We start from the raw sequence: 26679 nt of genomic DNA on the forward strand, positions 1-26679 counted from the left end.
CTAATGGCTTACAAACACTAAAGCAAGGAGGATGATTTGGGAGAGAGGAGAGGGAAGGAATTTCGACCAGAGTTCTCTTACTTAATCAGAGGTGTCGAATTCCCTATGCCATGGGGTCTATTTATACTTGTAGACTCCTTAAGGGTTACAACCTAAACCCTAATTGGATAATCTTCTCTTAAGGCTATCCAAATCCATTCCTAGATAAGCATATGGACGATTTTAGCTTTCCTAATCCTCTTAGAATTCGTCCATAGTATATCCAAATGGATTTACAGTCTAAAGCTTAACTATCAAACAATTGACAGTTTATACCCATTTATTTAATTAATCTCTTTAAGTCACCAAATTAATTCTAATTAACTCTATGACTTATATTAATCAAATAACAAATATATTATTCATTATCCCATAATATATATTAATAATATTTACTCTCTCTTATTAAATCATCCTATCAAGTTGCTATGGTGAAGGCAACCCAAAAGGACCATGCACAACCGGATATAGTTACGGCCTTAGACACTATTCCAACAATAATGTGGAAAACCATTTGTGAAAATATAAAATACAACATTTTATAACATTTTTCACAAATAATACGGTAATGTGTTCTACAAGTTCAAACGGTTATCTGTTATGATTGTCAACGTTAAAAGCATATGAAATATGAAACACAACACATGTAAAACAAGTTTTTGAGTACAAATATTCCTTGTACTTTGCTTGTATCCCCCTGAAAACAGTGTAAACATTGAAAAAGGGTAGGGGTATGAACTCACCAGGCGAGAAAATGTGACGGTTTGGATGCTAAGTGTCGGTTCGGGGCTTGATAACGCGCGAGGTTCCTATGTAATATGAAATGATATACAAATGTATCTAATTAGACTTTAAATCACTAATTAGATATGATTATACACTCCAATACAAGAAAACACTTCAAATCAAGTGTTTGGAGTGACCCGGGTGACATCTACGGACATATAGGGCTCGGATAATGTGTTTGCTCTTCAAGAGTAAACTCCTTAGTGAGTTTACGGCCCTAAGATCATGACCACATGAGTTCACGGCCGTGAACTCATGGTTGATGGGTTTTAAGGTGCTAAATGGTCAAATATCACTTGGGGAATGTTGGTATGATTTAATCTAAGGCATATGAATGAATTAAACCACCAAAGGTATTACCAAATGGAGTTTACGGCTGTAAACTAGGAGTTTATGACCGTAAGCTCCTATATATCCATTCATTTCATGATTTGGTGGCCCTAGATCAATCACATGTGATTCAAACTAATTTTACAAGCCTTAGAATGAATTTAGGGCATCATTTGACTAGTGTATATGAGTTTACGGCCCAAGAACCCATTCTTGGGGGGTTTACGGCTGTGAAATCCTATAGGGAAGGTTTTCATCATGTTTAAGGCCCCTAAATCGATTGTGGTTGGTTCAAGACTTTAATCCAAGGCTATTGGTGTGTTTAAGTGGCATTTAAACACTTGAAATTGAGTTTACTACCCATGATAATGAGTTTAGGGCCCAAGAATGTTCTTGGGCAGTAAACTCAAGTTTACTCCCCAAAAGTTAAGTTCAAGGTGTTCTAAGTCCGTTCTATTAAGCCATTTAGCCATATCTAAGCTCTAAAGGTGGATTGGAAGGGTTTTAAGGCTCAGAAACCCCATCTATGTGTGTTCACGGCCCAAGAGTGTTCCAGGGCCGTAAACACATGAATATGGTCCTTTTTCATAGATAAAACATGAATATGAAGGCTAAGGATGTTAATCTATGAGTTAGGGTAGTTACCTTGATGATTTGGAGCCTTAATTTGATGATTTTGGACCTAAATCTTGGGTTTGAGGAGAGAGGTTAGAGAGAGAGTAGTGAGAGTGTGAAAAAGCTTCAAAATGAAGTCTTTTGAGCTTTAAATAGGTTCTAAGTTTGGGACACGGTGGAATTCTACCCAATACCGACGTTAGACGTGGCTTTTGGTCGCACCCGATTAAGTTACCGTAACCCGATATGGCCGATTCTAAAATTTTCCGATTACTAAAATGGGGTGTTATTATGAGTTCTAAATGCGTTTGGACACCCATTAAGTCATAATAGCAAATCTCAAATTTATGACTTAATTTAATAACGTAAACGGAAACGAATTCGAAAACGACGAATTTATTAACGGAAAGGGTTACAAATGATGAAACGAACTTCGGGTTGTCACATTATCCCCCTGTTAGAGGGAATTTCGTCCTGAAATTCAAAATTAAGATACAAATCATGGATCTGGGAAGAGATGCGGATACTTCTGTTCCATCGAGTCTTCACGCTCCCATGTGAATTCCGGTCCCCGCTTGGCATTCCAGTGAACCTTCACTATCGGGATGCAGCTTTGTTTCGTGTGTTTGATCTCTCGATCCATGATTTTGATCGGTTCCTCCACGAAGTTCAAGTTTTCGTTGATCTCGATCTCGTCTAGGGGAATCACGAGTGTTTCATCGGATAAGCACTTCTTAAGGTTAGAGACGTGGAATACTGGATGGATGTTACTAAGCTCATGGGGTAATCGAAGTTTATAGGCTACCGGACCGATCCTGGTGAGGATCTCAAAGGGTCCAATGTACCTCGGATTAAGTTTCCCACGCTTTCCAAAGCGTACCATGCCTTTCCAAGGAGAGACCTTCAACAGGGCACGATCTCCAACCTGGAACTCCAGAGGTTTCCGTCGGTTATCATCGTAACTCTTTTGGCGATCTCGTGAAGCTTTCAACCGTTCCCAGATTTGGATGATCTTTTCGGTAGTTTTGTGAATGATTTCAGGACCAGTGAGAGCACTGTCGGGGAATCGACTCTTGGCTAGCTGCGTGTCTCCTACCTCGGTCCAGCACAGAGGAGATCTACACTTGCGACCGTAGAGAGCTTCAAACGGGGCAGCCTTGATGCTGGTGTGGTAACTGTTGTTGTACGAGAACTCGATCAAAGGCAGATGTGTGTCCCACGACTTTCCGAAATCGATGACACATGCTCTAAGCATGTCTTCCAGGGTTTGGATAGTTCTCTCACTCTATCCATCGGTCTGGGGATGATAAGCCGTGCTCATTTCTAGTTTAGTTCCAAGAGCCTTCTGGAGAGACTGCCAAAATCTGGAGGTAAACCTGCTATCTCGATCAGAGATAATGGACGCAGGTACACCGTGCAGTCGGACTACCTCTTGGATGTAGAGTCGCGTGAGTCTTTCCATCTTGAATGATTCTTTGATCGGAATGAAGTGAGCGGATTTTGTCAAACGATCGACAATTACCCAAATGGTATCGTACCCACTCAGACATTTGGGTAACTTGGTGATGAAATCCATGGTAATCATCTCCCATTTCCACTTAGGTATCTCGGGTTACTGGAGCAGACCCGAGGGTTTCTGATACTCGAATTTCACTTTGGCGCAAGTCAAGCACTTGCCCACGAATGTAGCGATTTCGGCTTTCATGTTTGGCCACCAGTATTGTTTCTTGAGATCCAGGTACATCTTATCCGAACCTGGGTGAACAGAGTATCTAGTCTTGTGCGCTTCCTCCATGACAATCTCCCTGAATCCTCCGAACTTTGGGATCCAGATTCGGTCCATGAAACAGTAGACTCCGTCACCTCTGATCTCAAGTTTCTTATCCATTCCCCTCAAAGCTTTGTTTGACACGTTCTCGGGTTTGAGGGCTTCTAATTGGGCTTCTCGGATTTGCATGGATAAATAGGAATGGATAGTCATCGTCAGGGTCTTCACTTTGCGGCTTGAACTTTCCTTTCGGCTAAGGGCATCTGCTACCATATTGGCCTTGCCGGGATGGTAGCGGATCTCGCACTCATAATCACTGAGTAGCTCTACCCATCGACGTTGCCTCATGTTTAAGTCTTTCTGATCGAAGATGTGTTGCAGGCTCTTATGGTCAGTGAAAATCGTACACTTGGTTTCGTAGAGATAATGTCTCCAAATCTTCAGTGCAAAGACTATGGCTCCTAACTCCAAGTCGTACGTGGTATAGTTGACCTCGTGTTCCTTCAGCTGTCTCGAGGCATAAGCAATTACTTTTCCTCTTCGCATAAGCACACAACCTAAGCCCTGATTAGACGCATCACAATAGACAACGAAGTCTTCTGTCCCTTCGGGTAGGGACAGAACGGGCGCGCTGCACAAGGCTTGCTTTAATGTTTGGAACACAGTCTCTTGCTTTTCACTCCAACAAAAGGGTACACCTTTCTGTGTCAGAGTGGTTAGAGGTTTGGCGATTCTGGAAAAATTCTGAATAAATCTTCGATAATAGCCGGCGAGACCCAAGAATTGACGGATTTCTGTGGGTGTCTTCGGTGCCGAACCAATTCTCAATCGCTTTAATCTTGGAAGGATCCACATGAATACCCTCCTTGCTTACCACGTGACCGAGGAAAGTCACCTTCCGGATCCAAAATTCACACTTGGAAAATTTCGCGTACAACTTCTCGGATCTAAGGGTTTCCAACACTAACCTCAAGTGTTGTTTGTGGTCTTCTGATGGATTTTAGCCATAAGAACTTTCCTATGTGCGCATGCAAAACCCTATTGCTTGGATCTAGGCTTTCTATCAAACATGCTTTTGAATCCAAGACTTCTAATGGCTAATTAGGTTAAACAAGAACATTAAAACAGATCTAGAATCATACCTTTGAGTTCCTTGTTGATCTTGAGGTCTTGGAGCTTCTAGAGTCACAAATGTCACTCCTCTAATGGCTTACAAACACCAAAGCAAGGAGGATGATTTGGGAGAGAGGAGAGGGGAGGAATTTCGACCAGAGTTCTCTTACTTAATCAGAGGTGTCGAATTCCCTATGCCATGGGGTCTATTTATACTTGTAGACTCCTTAAGGGTTACAACCTAAACCCTAATTGGATAATCTTCTCTTAAGGCTATCCAAATCCATTCCTAGATAAGCATATGGACGATTTTAGCTTTCCTAATCCTCTTAGAATTCGTCCATAGTATATCCAAATGGATTTACAGTCTAAAGCTTAACTATCAAACAATTGACAGTTTATACCCCTTTATTTAATTAATCTCTTTAAGTCACCAAATTAATTCTAATTAACTCTATGACTTATATTAATCAAATAACAAATATATTATTCATTATCCCATAATATATATTAATAATATTTACTCTCTCTTATTAAATCATCCTATCAAGTTGCTATGGTGAAGGCAACCCAAAAGGACCATGCACAACCGGATATAGTTACGGCCTTAGACACTATTCCAACAGTCTCCCACTTGGATAAGTCTAGTAACTATACAAGTACAATTCGGTTTGCAATCGTTGCTCTCAAAGACGCTGTCAACTCTGATCTAATCAATCTTGTCCTTTAGATAAGGGAACGTACAGTCCTCTGTTAGATATCATGCTGACAATCCTATGGAATGGTTAGTCAAGCATTTAGGTTTCTCGATCTCTGATTTATTTGACATAGAACTTAATCGAACACATCAATTCAGTTCTGACCGGGCCCGGCACATAAGTCAAATCAAATCATCGAGCGGCCGAGATATCGCTTTTACCTTCTTAGATAAAAGTTACAGATAAACTTCGACTTATATGCATTTACTTATTCATTTACCAACTATACACAACAATACGTTTTATAACATCAAGTTACTGATGCGTTTTCGTATTATCAATGTACAATCAATTAACAAATAATAAACCATATATCTAGGTTTTAAGACTATATGATATTATCGTCTTGCGATCACCTTTTATATCTTATTCCATAAGGTGATTCCAGCAAGCGTGGGTTTATTCCAATGCTCAAAACTAGTTCATAAGCACTCATGAACGTTGCAGCAATCCTTTGCTATGTCTAACACCATTTAGACATTCTACACACCAATTCATGACAATCTTCTTTCATATCTACTTCCAATATATGAACGATTGTGGACCATTTGAACAATTCTATTATTCCTAATAATTTCAATTATTCTGGAAGTCAAAACATGCAAAGTGAAACAATAGTTAAACAATTAACATAAGATAGTAACATTACTCATAAATAAAACTCCTTTATTTAATCATCAAATGTTAATTACATTTATCTATTATACGTTTCTAATACAATCTAATCTATGCTAATATCATCCTTCAGCCCAATACTCCTAACATGCTGTAAGTGCTTAACCCTACTCAGTCCCTTCGTAAGCGGATCTGCTGGGGTTATCTTCTGATGATATCCTCTTCACTACGAGTTGTCCTTCTTCTACACGATGTCTAATGAAGTGATATTTTCTGTCGATATGTCGAGATCTACCATGATCCCTCGGTTCCTTGGTCAAGGCAACCGCACCTTCGTTATCACAGAAAATCTCCATGGGCTCCTTTATGGCCGGTACAACTCCAAGATCACCGATGAAGTTCTTCAGCCATATCGCCTCCTTCGACGCTTCGCTCGCTGCGATGTACTCTGATTCGCACGTTGAATCAGCTACGGTTTCCTGCTTGGAACTTTTCCATGTCACTGCTCCTCCATTTAGGGTAAAGACCCAGCCCGACTGCGAACGGTAGTTGTCCCTGTCGGTTTGAAAGCTGGCGTCACTATACCCTCGCACCTTCAAGTCATCACTCCCTCCAAGGACTAAGAACCATTCTCTCGTTCTCCGAAGGTACTTAAGGATGTTCTTCACCGCAATCCAATGTGCTTTGCCAGGGTTCCCTTGATATCTGCTAACCATGCTCAAAGCGAAGGCTACATCAGGGCGAGTACAAGTCATAGCGTACATGATTGAGCCAACTGCGGAAGCGTATGGTACTCGGCTCATTTCTGCTATCTCGGCTTCGGTACTCGGACTTTGAGTCTTACTCAACTTGGCATTTCCTTGTATCGGTAGTTCTCCCTTCTTTGAGTTTTCCATACTAAAACGTTTTAGTACCTTCTCCAAGTAAGTATTCTGACTAAGTCCAATTAGTCTCTTACTTCTTTCTCTTACTATCCTTATTCCCAAAATGTAAGAAGCCTCTCCGAGGTCCTTCATAGCGAAGCACTTCCCGAGCCAGGACTTAACCTCCTGCAGAGTCGGGATGTCGTTTCCTATGAATAATATGTCATCGACATATAGAACGAGGAAGCTTACTATACTCCCACTGGCTTTGACATACACACAAGATTCGTCTTCGCTTCGTACAAATCCAAACTCTTTGACTTTCTCATCGAAACAAAGATTCCATCTGCGAGATGCTTGCTTAAGTCCATAAATGGACTTCTCAAGCTTACACACTCTATCCGGATGCTTCGGATCCACAAACCCCTCTGGCTGAGCCATGTAAACATCCTCAGCCAACTTTCCGTTAAGGAAAGCGGTCTTGACATCCATTTGCCAAATCTCATAATCATGAAATGCGGCAATTGCTAACATCACTCTAATAGATTTAATCTTCGCAACTGGTGAGAAGGTCTCATCATAGTCAACTCCGGGAGTTTGAGTAAAGCCCTTCGCGACCAATCGCGCTTTATATGTGTGTACGTTCCCATCCACGTCGGTCTTCTTCTTGAAGATCCATTTGCACCCAACGGTCTTACGTCCGGGCACGTAATCAACCAAATTCCAAACTTGGTTATCATACATGGATTGGATCTCGCTATCCATTGCCTCTTTCCATTTTACAGACTCCGGGCCTGCCATGGCTTCCTTGTAGCTATTAGGTTCATCAAGATTTACTAGTGTACCATCACTAATATACGTGTCCCCTTCGGTAGTAATATGAAATCCATAAAACTGGGGATGAACTCTAACTCTATCGGAACGTCTAAGAGGTAAGGATTCGTCAATTGGTTCAACCGGAGTTCCCTCCTCGGGTTGAGTGCCAGCGGTAGAGGTTCCTTCATCCATCGACTCTTGAATCTCTTCAAGTTCGATTTGCCTCCCACTGTCTCCTTGGCTTATGAGTTCTCGCTCTCGGAAAACTCCTCTCCTCGCAACGAAGACAACATTTTCCTTCGGTCTATAGAAGAGATATCCAAAGGATGTCTGCGGGTAGCCGATGAAAATACATCGCTCACTTCGAGGTTCAAGCTTGTCGTGAGTATCTCGTCTTACGAAAGCCTCGCAACCCCAAACCTTGATATGTGCCAACGAGGGAGCTTTCCCTGTCCACATCTCGTGAGGTGTTTTGGCAACCTTCTTAGTAGGGACTCGGTTAAGGATATGGGCGGCAGTCTCTAAGGCATACCCCCAGAAAGAAATTGGTAGTGAAGCACGACTCATCATAGAGCGAACCATATCCAATAAGGTTCGATTACGCCTTTCTGCCACACCATTCAACTGCGGTGTCCTAGGAGGCGTCAATTGCGAAACTATTCCACACTCCTTGAGATAATCGTGGAATTCAAGACTTAGGTACTCTCCTCCTCGATCGGATCGAAGCATCTTGATTTTCCTGCCCAATTGATTCTCCACTTCATTCTTGAACTCTTTGAACTTTTCAAAGGTGTCTGACTTTTGCTTGATTAAGTAGATATACCCATATCTACTATAGTCATCGGTAAAAGTCACATAGAAGCGGTTCCCATCCTTCGTGGTTGATCTAAACGGTCCACATACATCGGTATGTATTAGGTCCAATAGACCCTCGCCCCTTTCACAAGTACTCGTGAAGGGCGACTTAGTCATCTTTCCAAGCAAACAAGACTCGCATGTGTCATCTTCCCTAAGGTCGAATGACTCCAACACTCCATCCTTTTGGAGTTGGGCTATGCGTTTCTTGTTGACATGTCCAAGACGACAATGCCACAAAGATGCTTTATCCATACTAGTGGAAGAATCAATATTCAAAACATCATTTCCTAAGTTATCAACAATCATAACAGTTTCATATATTCCATTACATGGTATAGCTTCAAAGTAAAAGACACCATTTAGATAATCCAAAATAGAACCATTCTCATTATTAAAGGAAAATCTAAAACCTTGTCTATACAAACCATGAAATGAAATGATGTTTCTAGCCATTTCTGGCGAATAGCAACAATTGTTCAAATTTAAAACTAAACTATTCTTAAGCACCAAAAAATACACTCCAATCTTGGTCACAGGCGACGATCTTCTGTTCCCCATGATTAGATTGATCCTTCCTTGCTCCACATCCCTACTTCCTTTTAGTCCCTGCACATTAGAACAAATGTGATAACCACAACCGGTGTCAAGAACCCAAGAAATAGCATGATTAGAATCGTTAGATTTTATTGCATATATACCTGCGAAAGATGGCTTGATCTTTCCTTCCTTGATGGCTTGCAGGTAGTCCGGGCAGCTTCGCTTCCAATGTCCTATCTTGTGGCAGTGGTGGCACTCTGCCTCCTTCGGATTAGAGCAGGGCTTGGCGGGATCAACTTTGGTCCCACTAGAAGAGGAACCATCTCGGGCTTTCACCTTTCGATAGTTATTTGAAGAAGCTTTCCTCTTCTTTCCCTTCCCTTGACCAATTGCCAAGACAAGAGCAGCAGACGGATTGGGAGTTGGTGCAACAGACTTGTCCTTGAAATTGCTCTCAGCAACCCTCAAGAGACCTTGGAGCTTACTTAGAGTGACCTCCTCTTTGTTCATGTGGTAGGTCATCCTAAATTGATTGTACATCGGAGGCAAAGAGTGAAGCACCATGTCGATTGCCAAGTCCTCACCGAAGTCAACATTTAACTTGCGAAGGCGGTCGACATACCTTTGCATCTTTTGCAAGTGCACGGTAAGAGATTCTCCATGACCCATCTTCGCGGAAATCATGTTAGTGAAAATCTCGTACCTCTCTTGTCTCGCGTTTTGGTGATACCTCTCCAATAAGTCTTGGTGCATCTCGTACGGGTACATGTCCTCGTAGGACTTTTGGAATTCGGAGTTCATGGTGGCGATCATGATGCAATGTACCTTCGTTGCATCTCGCTCATGAGTTTCAAATGCGGTGATTTCGGCTGGAGTAGCGATTTCGGTGTTGATTTTCTCGAGCTTCTCATCAAGGACATACTCTTTGTCCTCATAGCGAGCAATGGTGCGAATGTATCTTATCCATTCGCTAAAGTTCGTTCCATCGAAGGTGACCTTTTGGCAAAGGCTCATCAATGTGAAAGAACTAGCAGCAGCGTTGTTTGCGTTCGACATCTATAATTAGAAAAGGACAAAGATAGATTAGAATAAGAATCCCTAATTATCACCCAATAAGAAAATTAGGGCTAGGATCCAACAATAACATTTACATACTAGAAAAGGGATGCCGTAATCTAACATGCAAATAAATTGAAGGTAAGTGAATGACGATTCACTAATTCTCCATCACGAAACTTAAACTATTAGTCCTAAGTGTTTTTGAGAATTCCTAGGTTCGGATGAGATTCATTGAAACTATTCAATGGCATGTTTAAATCTCGATATGCCCCTCTTGTTTGTGACTGGGATGCCGAGGATCACAAAGCGGGTGTGAATTACCATGCAAATTCACATGGCACCTTCATTGTAACAATCACCTATTCGATGTGCCGGTAAACCACACACGCTCCATTGAACTATGATAAACAACGAATCACCCTTTGCCACCTTCGCTTAGAACCAATTAGTGTGCCGGTAAACCACACACGCTCCACCAACATCTTAGCAAGGTGCAAAGTGTAATTTCATGGGATTGCATCAATTCACTTTTCCTAAAGTAACTAGGATTGGGAAATTTTAAAATATGTGTAGTTACTTTGTATTTCTTATTATACTTTTAATGAGAGGATGAGGTTGCCCTATCCTACCCGTTCGGCTAACGACCCTCCACCAATCAAGCAAGCGGTGGGTGTGAGTGTACACCCATTAAACGCCATTTTATAGGCCGCAACCTTATACCCACCTTATAGATCGGCTTCGTGAATGAGGCCTACTAACGGTAAGACTAGCATTTAGTTATACATATATATATTATTCTAGTAATATCATATTAGTATAGGGTTGTATTTTAAAACTTTTAAAATCTAGGGCTTGAAATTTAAGTTGTCTAAATTAAAGCTTTTAATCACAAAAGTAAATTTCAAAACATGAGGGTAGGTTTTAAACATTTAAAACATGGAGGATCAAATAACAAATAATTCCAATTAACAATTAATATCCTAATTATCTATATTTGATTTATTCAAGATTTCTTTTTTTTTTTTTTTTTTTTTTTTTTTTTAAGATAATTACCAAAATAATCAAAATAATTAATTAATTATCATATAAGGAAATTAAATATTTAATTAGTTGATAATTACCTTTAACTAGATCAAGATAATAGTTATATTTATCAGAAAAACGAATTAATATTGATCTAATTAGTTTATGGTAAGTTAAGATAAGATAAACACAAAGAAATCCCGAATCTGGCCATTCCTGACGCCTGGACTCGCCGAGTGCACAAAGGGACTCGCCGAGTCAGGCCTACTCGCCGAGTCCACTTTGAGACTCGCCGAGTCCATGACTCAGAAACCTAAAAATCGAATTTTGCAAGTTTGTTTCAGTTAATCAAGCAACAATTTACAGAAAACCAAGCTAGGCTCTGATACCACTGATGGATTTTAGCCATAAGAACTTTCCTATGTGCGCATGCAAAACCCTATTGCTTGGATCTAGGCTTTCTATCAAACATGCTTTTGAATCCAAGACTTCTAATGGCTAATTAGGTTAAACAAGAACATTAAAACAGATCTAGAATCATACCTTTGAGTTCCTTGTTGATCTTGAGGTCTTGGAGCTTCTAGAGTCACAAATGTCACTCCTCTAATGGCTTACAAACACCAAAGCAAGGAGGATGATTTGGGAGAGAGGAGAGGGGAGGAATTTCGACCAGAGTTCTCTTACTTAATCAGAGGTGTCGAATTCCCTATGCCATGGGGTCTATTTATACTTGTAGACTCCTTAAGGGTTACAACCTAAACCCTAATTGGATAATCTTCTCTTAAGGCTATCCAAATCCATTCCTAGATAAGCATATGGACGATTTTAGCTTTCCTAATCCTCTTAGAATTCGTCCATAGTATATCCAAATGGATTTACAGTCTAAAGCTTAACTATCAAACAATTGACAGTTTATACCCCTTTATTTAATTAATCTCTTTAAGTCACCAAATTAATTCTAATTAACTCTATGACTTATATTAATCAAATAACAAATATATTATTCATTATCCCATAATATATATTAATAATATTTACTCTCTCTTATTAAATCATCCTATCAAGTTGCTATGGTGAAGGCAACCCAAAAGGACCATGCACAACCGGATATAGTTACGGCCTTAGACACTATTCCAACATCTTCTTCGCTCTGGAGTAGACAAGTATGTCATCAATGAGCACAATGACGAACTTGTCTAGAAAAGGGTGACACACCCGGTTCATCAGGTCCATGAACACTGCCGGTGCGTTGGTTAGACCGAAGGGCATTACTATGAACTCGTAGTGTCCATACCGAGTCCTGAAAGCTGTTTTGGAAACATCACTCTCATGAACTCGTAGCGGATGGTACCCTGACCTAAGGTCTATTTTTGAGAAGTAGTTGGCTCCTTGAAGTTGGTCGAAGAGGTCATCGATTCGAGGAAGAGGATATCGGTTCTTGACGATCAACTTATTCAGCTCACGGTAGTCGATACACATCCGGAAGGATCCATCTTTCTTCTTCACAAACAAAACCGGAGCTCCCCAGGGTGAGGAACTCGGTCTGATGAACCCTTTGCTGAGCAACTCATTGAGCTGGTTGGATAACTCCTGCATTTCTGCTGGAGCTAAGCGATATGGAGACTTGGCTACGGGGGTAGCTCCAGGGATTAGGTCGATGCGAAATTCGACCTGACGTTCGGGAGGCACTCCCGGAAGCTCTTCGGGAAAGACATCAGGAAAGTTATAGACTTCGGGGATGCTCGCGAGGTCTTCAACTTCCTATTTCTCGTTGATTACATGAGCTAGGAATGCTTGGCATTCCTTTTGCAAGAGTTTCTGAGCTTTGATGCAGGAAATGATGCGAAGATTGGAGCTGAGTTTATCGCCATAGATTATGAGAATTTGACCCACAGGGAGGTTGAGGCAGATTGCCTTTTCGAAATAAAGGATATCAGCATGATTGGGACTTAACCAATCCATGCCAATGATAACATCAAAGCTCTTTATAGAAACTGGCATAAGATCGATGGGAAATGAATGATCGTTCAGGGTAAGGGTATAACCTATGAACACATCGCTAGCGCTTTCTTTCTCACCGTTAGCCATCTCGACGGTAAACGTTTCGGTTAATGGTTGGGGATTAGGTTTAAGATTATGTTTGAACGTATGACTAACAAAGCTTCTTTCAGCACCCGAATCGAAAAGGATACTAGCATAAGAGGTGTCGAGAAGGAACGTACCCGAGACAACGGTGGGATCGGCGACTGCCTCTTCTCGTCCCATGGCTAGGACTCTCCCGGTGTTATCAGCTGTTGCCTTCTTGGGGCAGTTTCTCTTGAAATGCCCAACTTCTCCATAATTATAGCAGGTTTGACCAACACCTGCTCCAGAAGATTGATTGGTTGATTGGGCTGGTGCTTTGCAGAATCGGATCGTGTGCCCCTTTTTACCACAGTTGGTGCATGACAGATCACGGCAGGGGCTGGGGTTATGGTGGTATTTGCACTTTTCACACTGGGGAAGGTTACCAGCATACCTACTAGTAGGTGTTTGAGCTGTGGATCCCACAGCAGAAGCAGCAGCAACAGGGGTAGTAGCAACATGGACTGCTACATTCTGTTGTTTCTTTGAGGACCCTTGAGAAGATTGACCCTTCTTCTTCTTCCAAAACTTCCTTTTCTCACCACTCCTCTTGGTCGGTTCAGGAGTGGTGGTTGCTTCCTCAACATCGTCACTGTGGTCAATCAGAGTTTGGGCTAGGTTTTTGGCGCTGTCATATGTATCCGGTTTCGCAGCTAAGACGTTTCCTTTGGTCGGTTGGGTTAGCCCCCAGATAAATCTCTCGATCTTTTTACTCTCTGGGGTAACCAATCCCGGACAGAGTAGCGCCAGGTCATCAAATCTCGAAGTGTATGCGGCAATATCATAACCCTTCATCTTCAGGTTCCAGAGCTCGTGCTCTAATTTCTGTATTTCACCCGGAGGGCAGTACTCAGCTAGAAGAAGTTCCTTCATGGCCTCCCAACCCATGACATTAGCTACCGGTAGAGTTAAGGATTTGACTCGGCCGTTCCACCAAGTCAAGGCTTTACCAGTGAAGGTACAAGCGGCGAACTTCACTTTATCAGATTCCGAACAGGCACAGATTTCAAAGATAGATTCAATTTTCTCGAACCATCGGGTGAGGGAAATGACACCTCCAGTGCCATCGAAGGATGTGGGTTTCGCGTTCATGAAATCTTTATAGGAACACTCCTTTCGGTGTCCCTGGCTACCTTCCTGGTTTTGGGGCTGGGGACCACCTCCTGAACCACCGGGGTTCATTTGCGACATGGCGGCTGCTACTGCGGCAGTAACAGCTGCCTAGAACATTACAAGATCAAATTGGGGAGGAGGTGGTGGCGGAGGAGGATTGTTGTTCTTTGAACTGGGTCTTTTTCTTGGAGGCATCTTGATCTATAAATATTAGGAAAGAGAGGATGGTAAGTCCTCTGAATTGAATCAAGAGATATGACAGATATTGAATTCTATTAAGCGATAAAGCAGGAATGAGTTATCAAAGCAGATAAATTATCGCTAAAAGAATGATCGAGGAGCAACGTTGAAATGAGGATTTCTCTAACGAAGCTGGCACTAGAAATACTCCCATAGTATTTCATGATTCCTTGCGACGACGGCTCATTGTTTGGGTATTGGGTAAGTTTTAGGCATGCTGAACACTACAGTCACTCCCAAGCACATGTTGGCCGTGTCTCGAATGAATATAGTTGGCAAGGCTATATTGATCCTAGACACGACTACATAACTACTCAGGTTTAACCACAACGTACAACACCCATTTACTTATGTTTTGTTCTACTTGTAGTTACGGATTTCGACGGTTAGGTATACTTATATACTTTTTGAAAATACTTATATTTTAGAGTATACTTTTAGTTCAGAGCACTTAGGCCCCTTAGTGTTTATATTCTTATACCATGTAAGGTTTGGTATACTTAACTCACTATAAACAAGGGCTCTGATACCAATCTGTCACACCCCGAAACCCAGGGCGGAAACGTTTCGGGGGGGAGGTGACTTCATGTTAAGTATCACAACCAATGTACATAGTAAGCGAAGTAAACAAACATTACATTACATATTAAAATTTACATTTGTTTGAAAGTAAAAAGTTACAAGTGTTATATATATATATATATATATATATATATATATATATATATATATATATTCAAAAGTAAAGACGTGTCTTCTACGCACTCCATCTTCGCTAAAAAGAATTGATGGGTACCTGTCTAATGCGGACCTGAGAATACAAGCAGTTTGAAAATCAACATAAAGCTGGTGAGTTCATAAACGGTTTTGTTTTCTGAAAATGTATTAGTTTCCTTTCTGTTTTCTGAAAAAGTTACGTACCAAGAAAATCTCATATTTTCTTAAAAGTTGGTTACTAATTCGAAATGTAATGTAAAAGATGTATACTGAAAACATGGTTACCCTTGTGAATTGTAAAGTTTAGTTATCTGGTTTGTTACACGAATCTGGTTATGTACAAATGTTACCCCAGGAAAATCCCATGTTTTCCTAAAAGTTGGTTACCAATCCAAATTGTAATATAAAAGATGTATTCCGAAAACCTGGTTATTCTTGTGAAATGTATTAGTTTTAACACATATATAAAACTAATATGTACAAGTAAACTAGTTACTTTATTCATTATTACTATCAAGTAAATCTCTGTTATCCAAATTGCGAGTTCCATAACCATACGATAGACTAGATATGGCAATAAGTAGTCCATATCACTTTATGACTTTCGTCACCCTTGAACCTTTTGGTTCGGCTGTAGCTAGCAGCCATGTGTGGGGTAGTCAGCCCCGTATAGATCTATACATTCCCTATCTAAGAGATTCTGGTTATGGGTGCGGTCCTCCACTCGCGTATCTCTGTGGAGTGTTCTCCGAGGACGTGTCTCCAATTTATAGGAATAACAAATTTACTAGTAATAATACAGAAAGATACTGTTACAAACAATGATCCTCCACTCGCGTATCTCTGTGGAGTGTTACTGAGGACAAAACAGTGTACTAAGTTTCATGTTCAAAGTTCAAATGTTATGCTTTTAATTGATATAATGTGGAAAACCATTTGTGAAACTATAAAATACAACTTTCTATAACATTTTTCACAAATAATACGATAATGTGTTCTGCAAGTTCAAACGGTTATCTGTTATGATTGTCAACGTTAAAAGCATATGAAACATGAAACACAACACATGTAAAACAAGTTTTTGAGTACAAGTATTCCTTGTACTTTGCTTGTATTCCCCCCTGAAAACAGTGAAAAACATTGAAAAAGGGTAGGGGTATGAACTCACCAGGCGAGAAAACGTGACGGTTTGGATGCTAAGTGTCGGTTCGGGGCTTGATAACGCGCGAGGTTCCTATGTAATATGAAATGATATACAAATGTATCTAATTAGACTTTAAATCACTAATTAGATATGATTATACACTCCAATACAAGAAAACACTTCAAATCAAGTGTTTGGAGTGACCCGGGTGACATCTACGGACATATAGGGCTCGGATAATGTGTTTGCTCTTCAAGAGTAAACTCCTTAGTGAGTTTACGGCCCTAAGATCATGACCACATGAGTTCACGGCCGTGAACTCATGGTTGATGGGTTTTAAGGTGCTAAATGGTCAAATATCACTTGGGGAATGTTGGTATGATTTAATCTAAGGCATATGAATGAATTAAACCACCAAAGGTATTACCAAATGGAGTTTACGGCTGTAAAATAGGAGTCTACGACCGTAAGCTCCTATATATCCATTCATTTCATGATTTGGTGGCCCTAGATCAATCACATGTGATTCAAACTAATTTTACAAGCCTTAGAATGAATTTTGGGCATTATTTGACTAGTGTATATGAGTTTACGGCCCAAGAACCCATTCTTGGGGAGTTTATGGCCGTGAACTCCTATAAGGAAGGTTTTCATCATGTTTAAGACCCCTAAATCGATTGTGGTTGGTTCAAGACTTTAATCCAAGGCTATTGGTGTGTTTAAGTGGCATTTAAACACTTGAAATTGAGTTTACTACCCATGATAATGAGTTTACGGCCCAAGAATGTTCTTGGGCAGTAAACTCAAGTTTACTCCCCAAAAGTTAAGTTCAAGGTGTTCTAAGTCCGTTCTATTAAGCCATTTAGCCATATCTAAGCTCTAAAGGTGGATTGGAAGGGTTTTAAGGCTCAGAAACCCCATCTATGTGTGTTCACGGCCCAAGAGTGTTCCAGGGCCGTAAACACATGAATATGGTCCTTTTTCATAGATAAAACATGAATATGAAGGCTAAGGATGTTAATCTATGAGTTAGGGTAGTTACCTTGATGATTTGGAGCCTTAATTTGATGATTTTGGACCTAAATCTTGGGTTTGAGGCGAGAGGTTAGAGAGAGAGAGAGAGAGAGAGTAGTGAGAGAGTGAAAAAGCTTCAAAATGAAGTCTTTTGAGCTTTAAATAGGTTCTAAGTTCGGGACACGGTGGAATTCTACCCGATACCGACGTTAGACGTGGCTTTTGGTCACACCCGATTAAGTTACCGTAACCCGATATGGTCGAAATTTTCCGATTACTAAAATGGGGTGTTATTATGAGTTCTAAATGCGTTTGGACACCCATTAAGTCATAATAGCAAATCTCAAATTTATGACTTAATTTAATAACGTAAACGGAAACGAATTTGAAAACGACGAATTTATTAACGGAAAGGGTTACAAATGATGAAACAAACTTCGGGTTGTCACAAAAACAAATCATCAAATCTGCATACTTCAATTCGCAAGTTCATTAATCCCCCAAACAATATGTTGTGTTGGTTTTGCTTTCTGCATAAATGAAATAGCAGAAAAAAGATCAAATTTGTATTCTAATAAACAATTCACACATACATATAAAAAAAATTCACACTCAAATCAACAAAAAAGTTACTAAGCAGAATAATAACGATTTATCAGCTTACTATTAATTCATACACATAAATCAGTTAAATTCATTTTGTAATCACACTTACCGGAGAAGACATGAAGGGACGGAAGGGTTCGTCGGTGATACAAAAGTGATGGAGGCGGTGTACACAACGATGAGTGCTGAAATTGAGCTATAATCGTGGTGCCTGCAAATCCATCCGAGTCCTGCTTCCTAAGAACATTAAAATTGAGCTATAAAATACTCATAAAGGAACCAATAATTTAGAACTACATACCCCATAAATCAGGTGGAAATCAACCCACCGTGCTCCAAAAGTACTCGTCGGTTTCTCCTTCACCATTTCTTTGACCTTGCTAAATAAAAAGCTGACGGACACAGAGTCAGAAAACGTCAACCGAAGCATATTCATCCTAGAAAGTCACCTAATTTGGGGAAAAAGGCAGAGGTGTTGGAGTAGAGTTGCGTCGGTTTGAAAAGAGAAGGAAGCAGTATTGAGGCGGTGGAATAAGTGAAGGGTCGTCGATATTTAATTGCGATTTAATGGAGGGAGAAAGATAATGACTGATGTCCATAGCGGTGCAACATCTGATTATCTGATCAAGTGGGAGAGGTGGTGGAGAGAGTAACCGACTAAAAAACAAATAAAAATAATATGGCAAAGTGTAAAAAAATATCAAGAAGACCTATCGAAAAGAACAATTCTATATGAAAGACAACTTTAGGTCGAAGAAAGAAAACGTAAAAAAATAAGACGACCAAAAAAAAAAAACCAAAAAAAAACCAAAAAAGTTACTGTAGATAAGACTCCCTGCAACTAAGTATATATATAATTAATATTTTTTTTTATTGTTTTTATCCGGTTAATCAATTTACTTATCTGATGTGAATATTTCTTCAAAATCAATTAACTTATACTTTACTAATGGTCTGGAACTAATTTTTATTATCCTGATAATTTGTATATGACGTTCTTGTTTCACATTATCTTTTTCTTTCTAATTTGATCCATTATATATTATTAATTATTTATACGTATTTTGATTAATATTATTTATTTAAATAGTAAATAAATATATAATTGTTAATTTAATAATTATTAACTATGAATAATTAGAATATTTAAAAAAAATATATAAAATAGTGGCTGGACCACATTTAAAAGAAAATTGGGATTTTATTAATATAACCTGACGTTACATGCAGGGGTGAGCACAAACCGCATTGCAATTAAAATTAACCGCAAAAACCACATAAACCACAACCGCAATAAAAACCGATGGTGAAGTTTTATGTTTTTCAAAAACCGCAATTTTGAGGTGCGGTGCAATTATTAGTTTTTAAATACCGTAAAAAAACCGCACTGCACCGTATATATTATATACATTTTTTTATTAATTATTAATATATAAAATATTAAAAATACGACAAGTTTCATGGATGAAAGATGGATAAAACACTTAGAAGACAAAAATGTTGTTTTTTTATGTTTAACCTTGAAAAATGGTAAAATCAGACAATTTTAAGATATTTATTGTTAATTACTATTGATTTGACGTTTTTAAAATATTAGTTGTTTGTGATTTAAATTAATTGTTTTATACCTTATGGTTTTTTATTATTATTATAAGTAATATGTTTGAACTCTTAAAACCGTTTAAACTCTAAACTATGGTTAAAAAGCACACAAAATAACCGCACCAAATCCTTGTGGTTAATAACCGCAACACAAAAAAGATCTAACCGCACCGCAAAAATAACTCCCTAACCGCACCAAGCGGTTTTGAAAATAGATTAACCGCATTTACGGTTAGTAACGAGATTTTAGCTAATAATCGCACCGAAACGCACAAAGAATTCCCGTGGTTACATTGTGATGTGAAAGACGAGAGACATTGTACTTGATAACGTTACTCTTTATCCTTTTTCTCATAGGAGCTGTTGTACATATATACTCATTTCAAGTCCACAAAAATACGGAAAAAAGAAAAGATTTGGAGAAAATGTGCAAAAATACCAAAACCAATCACGAGAGAAAGAGATAACTTGCTTCGATTACTAACCTCATCGTGCGCCATCAAGCTTCCTTGTCCTTAAACCCGTTAACCCTTCTACAGTATTCGCTCTTAAAGCTTTAGGAATTTGGTTTTTGAATGGTTGATAAAGTTATCGGATGGGAGCTCAGAAGAGCGTCCATGCTGGCAAAGGTCTGTTTCTTTTTTCATTTTTCTCAATTGACTGTGTCGCTCTCTTTGCTATTCGCAAAGCGCAGTTATTTAATTCGTGAATTCGCCCACATTGTTTGATAAAACCCTAGAATTTGTGTGTCAGTGACCTTATGGTTTGATTAATTTGTTGCTACTTCATACAGCCAAGATAGACTTCAATGTTGATTTCACGCACAGGCTTTGTGCTGCTATGATGGTTCATTCTTTCAGGTTTTTTCTGGTTCATACTTTCCTTTCTTTTAGTAATTGATATTTTCCCTGTGAGTTCTTGCTAGTAATTCCCCTATTTATAGTCTGGGTGCCGGGATATGAATATTCTACTATGTGCGTTTAATCCAAAACCCATTAGCAATGAACGAAATCACCCAAAATTATAAATGCAGAAGAATTATTTTGCATTTACCAGACGTCCCATTATTCTTTCTAGCTAATATGCTCCCGTTGACTTCATTTGCCTATCTTAGCGAGTCATCTAGACTGTGCTTACCTTTCAAATAAACTCCAGTTGAAACTTGAAACTTGCTATTATAGATTCCATATTCTCTTTTTGATATTTTATTGATTATGACCCCTATTGCTTTTGTTTATTGTTTCTTTGTATGAAACAGAAATTCAGGCACTAGTAGTCCACTTTCGCTTATTGTTGGGAGGTATGATTAGCATTTCAGTTGCATCAACTTTTCAGTAAAAAAACTTGCCTCTTGCTTATACAACTATTAGGCTTAGATAAGTACTAGTATTTGGTATTAGTATTTATGGATAAATATTAGTCTTTAGGGATACACATTAGTGATTTTTTGTTTATTGCCAGAGATATGGATTAGTAGTTTTATAAGGCAGGGTTCTAGTTTGGAAAATCTATAAAAGGGATTTTATGCTTATTATCATCATCAAAGAGAATTGGGTGACTGGGCATCATTAGTAGAGTTGGCTTATTAGGTCATTATCTTATTCGTGAACATCTTTAATTGCTTTTTCATTGCCTTTTTTTATTGGGTCCTATCAACATGACAATGCACTTAACATTTACTAAACTAATTGAAAAAAAGAACGAAAAATTTTAGTCACACCATTGATTTAGCCATTTAACTATTTTTTGTAGTGATCAATGATTGAAGTTTGTTTACCGGTTTAAAAATGATTCTTCCCGGTTAAGCGATTTTGATCTTAGAGCAAAACACAGGAAAACACAATGTACTCTCATCATTCCACATTTTAGCCATTTGAACGATTTTTTTTAATCGTTTTAGCACTGAAGTATTATAATAACAAAAAAAGTATAATGGCTTAATTACTACGTATATTAGTTAAGTGGCCAAATCGATAAAATGGTGAAAGTGCAATTGCTTTTTTCACTTTTACCCAAAAAAGAATGCAAGACATATCTAAGCGCTTTGGACTAAAAAGTTGCATAGATTTTGTAAAAATCATTCAACAATCTATACAACGTTTTTAAAATGTTCCGTGGTTTCCAACTTCCAAGTTAGAGTACCCTTTGTGAATTTCTTCCAAGATCAGAGTCATATGCTAAGTAACTAGCACACTCACAACTTTCTTTTTCTGCTTATATTTTTAGGTGGTTAATCCTTGTTTCAACATAATGATTCATTTCATGCAAATTGGGTTTGCAACTTATGTGTTAATTTCTTTTTTTCAGCCTTTGTGTAAAACACCCTAACTTATTTGGAAAGAGTGAGAAGCTTGATCTATTGTGGGATAAGGGGCTTTCAGATTCCAATATATTGATTGCTTACAGGAAGCCTAGGCCTGAATGGCTGGCTCAACATTCTTTTGTCTTTCAGGTTTGTTGTTGTTGTTTTTTTTACTTAATGTGTGTAATAGAGAAAAAAAAAGATTACTCAGTAAGCTATATATTTGTTTATTGCAAAAAGAATGAATTAAATAGAAAAAGCCAGGCAAAGCATGATTCCCATTACGTCCTAAATTTTTACAAATTTGTCCTCATTTTATTTCCTTCAATTTACCCAAACGTATCAATCATCACTGACTCAATTTTATTTAAAACATTTATTTGTTTATTATAGCAACATACTTTCATTTCTTTCCATTACAACCATGTACTTTAAAAATCTGTCGAATTATAGCAATCTCAACTGAATACAAAGAAATTTTGATTGCTATAATTGGGGAGATTTTTCAAAGAAAAAATGTTAATCGGGTAGGTTTTATAATGTGCAGTTTCCTTTTCCTAATAAGAAAAAGATGAAAAGTACAAAATGATGCTGTAGCAGAAAGAAATGAAAGTAGGGTGCTTTAACAATTTACAGACAGAATATCGTGTGGTTATATTATTAATTATATGAATTGAATTGAGCAGCACTCGATCTCGCCTGAGGTTGGGATACATGGTGTGCCTGTTGACAACTTCTCAAAAACAGGGAGTGGAGGTGTCAATCTATGCCGCTTCTCTGCAGGCCTAGATCTCGACGAGCCTGGAACTTCCAATTGGACCACCAAAACTAGTATAAAGTTTGAGGTAACTAATTAATATTATGCAAAAGACATGAATACCCTCCTCAACCAACGCTTGTATATGCAACCTAAATTAATTGGACTCAACAAGCTTTGTAATTGTAGGGCTATGGGCATTCTCGTCTTTAGTGTGGGACAAAATATTTCAATTTTTGTCCCATTGACATACGAAACACTCTTTTGTTTTACATACCCCTCCTTACTTACTCCTTTCCTCTAAACATTCTTCGGTTTTTTAAAGTAAAGATCAAGCAGATTAATAAATAACCTTCAACCTTGAATTTCTAAGCAAATAAAATTGATATCGCATTTCTTACAAACATATCTTGATTATGTAATTGAAAACTATTTTGTTTAACCTTAGAAATTACGTTTTCTGATTTTCTTTTTAAGCACGGAAAGAATGTTTCAAGTAGTGGCATGTTTTTTCCCACCATTAAGTGTTGTATGAATAAAAGTGTTGAATGGATAAATAATGTCTGTTAGTGTTCTCGAAGACTCTTTTTTTTAATTGATTGAGTGAACCGCGGAGAGTAATTTAGCCTTGTATCATGTTGGTATGTAGCATGTCCGTCCTGTCAATGATGATGGCCACTCAATAAGTAGAGATCTTCATGGATATTCAGTGACTTCCAGGTAATTATGGATTTTTTTTAAAATGTGTTTTGACAGATGTCTTATGATTCTTTTTAATGCAGCGGTAATTTTCATGATAATATGGTAGTACTGAAACAAGAGTCCAGATTCGCCAAAGCAAATGATCATAGTTTCACACGGGTTATTGCTCTGCTCTTTCCTTATTATGTGTTGTTTCTTTCTTAATGAGGACATAACTTAATCCAGTAAAGTATGCTGTATAATATGACTTAACAGAGGAAGTCAGGGAAACGACCATCAAGTCCTATGTTTTCTCTCATTTATTTTTTCCTTTTAATTCTCCTAGTGTGCCTTCATTTTCTCAAATATTTTTTAAACATCATAATCCATTACTTAATGAGCAAAAAAAGGAACATGTGAATTTAATACATAATTTTTGTCATATGCATTACTAATTTTTTAAAATGTACTACTGTATTCAGTTTAGTTTACAAATAGAACAAGGAATTCCTCTTATGTCAAAGTGGTTAATTTTTAACCGGTTCAAGTTTGCTGCATCAAAGGGAGTCAAAGTTGGTCCTGGATTTCTCTTGGCAAGGTGAGAATATATATATATATATATATATATATATATATATATATATATATATATATATATATATATATTAAGCGTAAAGCAAATTTTCAACAAATGCGAACAAGATGCAAGAATTAAAGACGGTGAGTTTTAAAAATGTGTTGATGTCTTAAGTTAAATGGTTAACAAACTATTTTTTTCTATACAAAACACTAGCATAGTGTTTTTAAAAGTAACATCAAAAGGTAAGCAATTGGAATGTTTTGTTCACAAAATAAAATAAAATAAGAGTATTTTGTGAACAAAACTGTCCAGTTGATACTACTTTTTTAATATTAATATAATGGTGTTTTGTAAAGAAAGAAATAGTTGGTTACCCATTTACGTTATTAAGCCTTTAAAACTTTGTAACATATTTTGCAAATTATACAAATCCTCGAGGGCATTTGCGTCTTTTGTACACAGACAAGAGATCTGTCCCTGTGACTTTTTTGGTGGCAAAAAAATTGCAAGCTTTTTCCCATTGATATCATTCAATACATTACAAGGCCTGTGCTGTGTGGGTGTTGCTGTTTTGTTGTTTGAAGTTTTGTGCTTGTTTATAATTTGAATTTTGAATAGCATGGGCATAAATGTATTTGTTTGTGTGACAGCGTTACAGGTGGTTCTATCGTAGGTGATATAGCTCCATACCAAGCATTTGCAATTGGGGGGGTTGGTAGTGTACGTGGATATGGTGAGGGTGCGGTTGGATCTGGTAGATCTTGTTTGGTTGCCAACACTCAACTCACATTCCCTATGGTATGTATGTATGACTCTATGTTCATTCTCATATTATTATATAAAGGCTTAAATCTACCAATTTACTTTCATTTATTCTCATCACAACATTCTACTTGTAAAATCCCACCCAACTTGAAGCAGTTTTCAAACTGTAAAACAATGTTGTAATACAAGAAATGGAAGTAAGATGCTCTAATACACGTACATATAAATGAAGTTACAGTGCCATTTAGCCTTCATATAAATAAGTTGTGGTATATTCTTACTTCATATGATTATGATATGAACAAGCTATGCGATATTCACCTGTTCAATGCATTTATTTGCTAACAAATACCTATTAAAAAAAAGCTGTTTATCTATCCTGGTAAATGATTTAATCAAACATTTTAAACATTGTTTTTGGTTGGTTGATTATGATGCGTTGAATTATGTTGTGTTACCAGAATCTGATGCTTGATGGTGTTCTCTTCTGTGATTGTGGAACTGATTTGGGTTCTGGTCGCTATGTTCCCGGTTAGTGTTTCCCCTTTTCTTTAAACAACTTCGACGTCCTCCATTTGTGCATTTGTGACACTTATTTTCTATGTTTTGTTGTCCCTCCCAAAATAAAAGCAACATTTTCTCTTTTGGTTAGTTTCTAATCATATTGGCCCAAATACAGACTTTTTATCAATTCATTTAGCCACTTGCCTACTGTCTTTTTTATCATTATTATAATACTAGTTCCATAGTTCAACCACTAAGTTGATAAAAGATAGTAGAGTGGCCAAAATGATGAAATGGTGAAAGTATGTTTTGTGCTTATATATATAGTAAATCCTGTTAATCGTAAAGACCAAAGAGTGATGTGATAGTGATTGTGATAGTGAGTTCAATTGCTATTTGTAGGAAACCCTGGTCTAAGACATGGTAAACCGGGAGCCGGTGTTGGTGTTGGATATGGAGTCCGGTTAAAGTTCCCGATGGGCCATTTTCAGGTCGATTACGCTCTCAATGCCTATCATCAAAAGACCATCTATTTCGCCTTTAGTAATGTTGCTTCTTGATTTTTTTTCAAACTTATAAGCCTTATGGTCAATTCTTTCCAATTCATGGAAAATAGGTTAAAGCCAACAAATTTTGTTTGGAACCAAAAATCTCATAATCTTATTAATTCATGTAAATACAACATTTTGTTTGCTAACTAATACCTATTCATTTTCATAAAAGAAAAAGTAACCCTTAAAAAGGGTTAATGCTACAAAAAACTCAAACTTTACGGTCCGATTAGCACGTTACCAACCGACATGTTGATATGTTGGCCTTTGTTGATGTGGCATGCAGACTGTATCGTTACATCAACATGTCTTTTAAAAACAATTGAAAGCATAGAAGAATTATCGGCTCTTGCTGATATGGCATGCAGATTGTATCGCTACATCAACAATCTATTAAACAAATTCTTAAAGCACAGAAGAATAAGGGAGCAAGTCTATTTCGAATCGAGGACTTGCCCATTCATAGGCGACGCCGTTAGCCCTGACCCAGAGGCTCATTTTGTTTATTGCTTCTTAAAATTTGTTTATATTATGGAAGATAATTAACACAGATACACATGCAAAAGTTTGTTGAAAAGAGGACGAGTTAGATTCGAACGCGGGTAACTTGCACGAATAATCAAAGAGCTTACCACCGGTCCAACGAACTAATAAACGTTTTATTGCCCCATTTCTTTTACATATTCCATATAAGAATGTGAGAAATACATATAAAAATACATTTTTTGAAAAAAAATATTTTTTTTTTATAAAACCTTTTTTATACAAAAGCATATTTTATACAACTTTTTTTTTTCAT

General features: G+C 38.0%; 1 protein-coding gene across 2 annotated transcripts; it reads left to right on the plus strand.

Moving 5' to 3' along the window:
- Nucleotides 1–20131: 20131 nt before the first annotated feature.
- LOC111918353 (outer envelope protein 39, chloroplastic) lies at nucleotides 20132–26026 on the plus strand. Of its 2 annotated transcripts, XM_023914025.3 has the most exons (11): nucleotides 20133–20369; nucleotides 20534–20600; nucleotides 20999–21040; nucleotides 22048–22192; nucleotides 22729–22887; nucleotides 23449–23519; nucleotides 23582–23660; nucleotides 23963–24078; nucleotides 24711–24858; nucleotides 25287–25356; nucleotides 25732–26026. In XM_023914025.3, exons 1-11 carry the CDS (start codon nucleotides 20336–20338, stop codon nucleotides 25887–25889), a joined length of 1089 nt encoding a protein of 362 aa, XP_023769793.1. In that variant the 5' UTR covers nucleotides 20133–20335; the 3' UTR covers nucleotides 25890–26026. The 2 variants fall into 2 exon arrangements, with proteins under 2 accessions (XP_023769795.1, XP_023769793.1); XM_023914027.3 differs by lacking the exon at nucleotides 20999–21040 and having other exon boundaries at nucleotides 20132–20369.
- Nucleotides 26027–26679: the final 653 nt, after the last annotated feature.

Source organism: Lactuca sativa, chromosome 2 (assembly GCF_002870075.4).
Source record: "Lactuca sativa cultivar Salinas chromosome 2, Lsat_Salinas_v11, whole genome shotgun sequence".
Classification (NCBI taxonomy): Eukaryota; Viridiplantae; Streptophyta; class Magnoliopsida; order Asterales; family Asteraceae; genus Lactuca; species Lactuca sativa.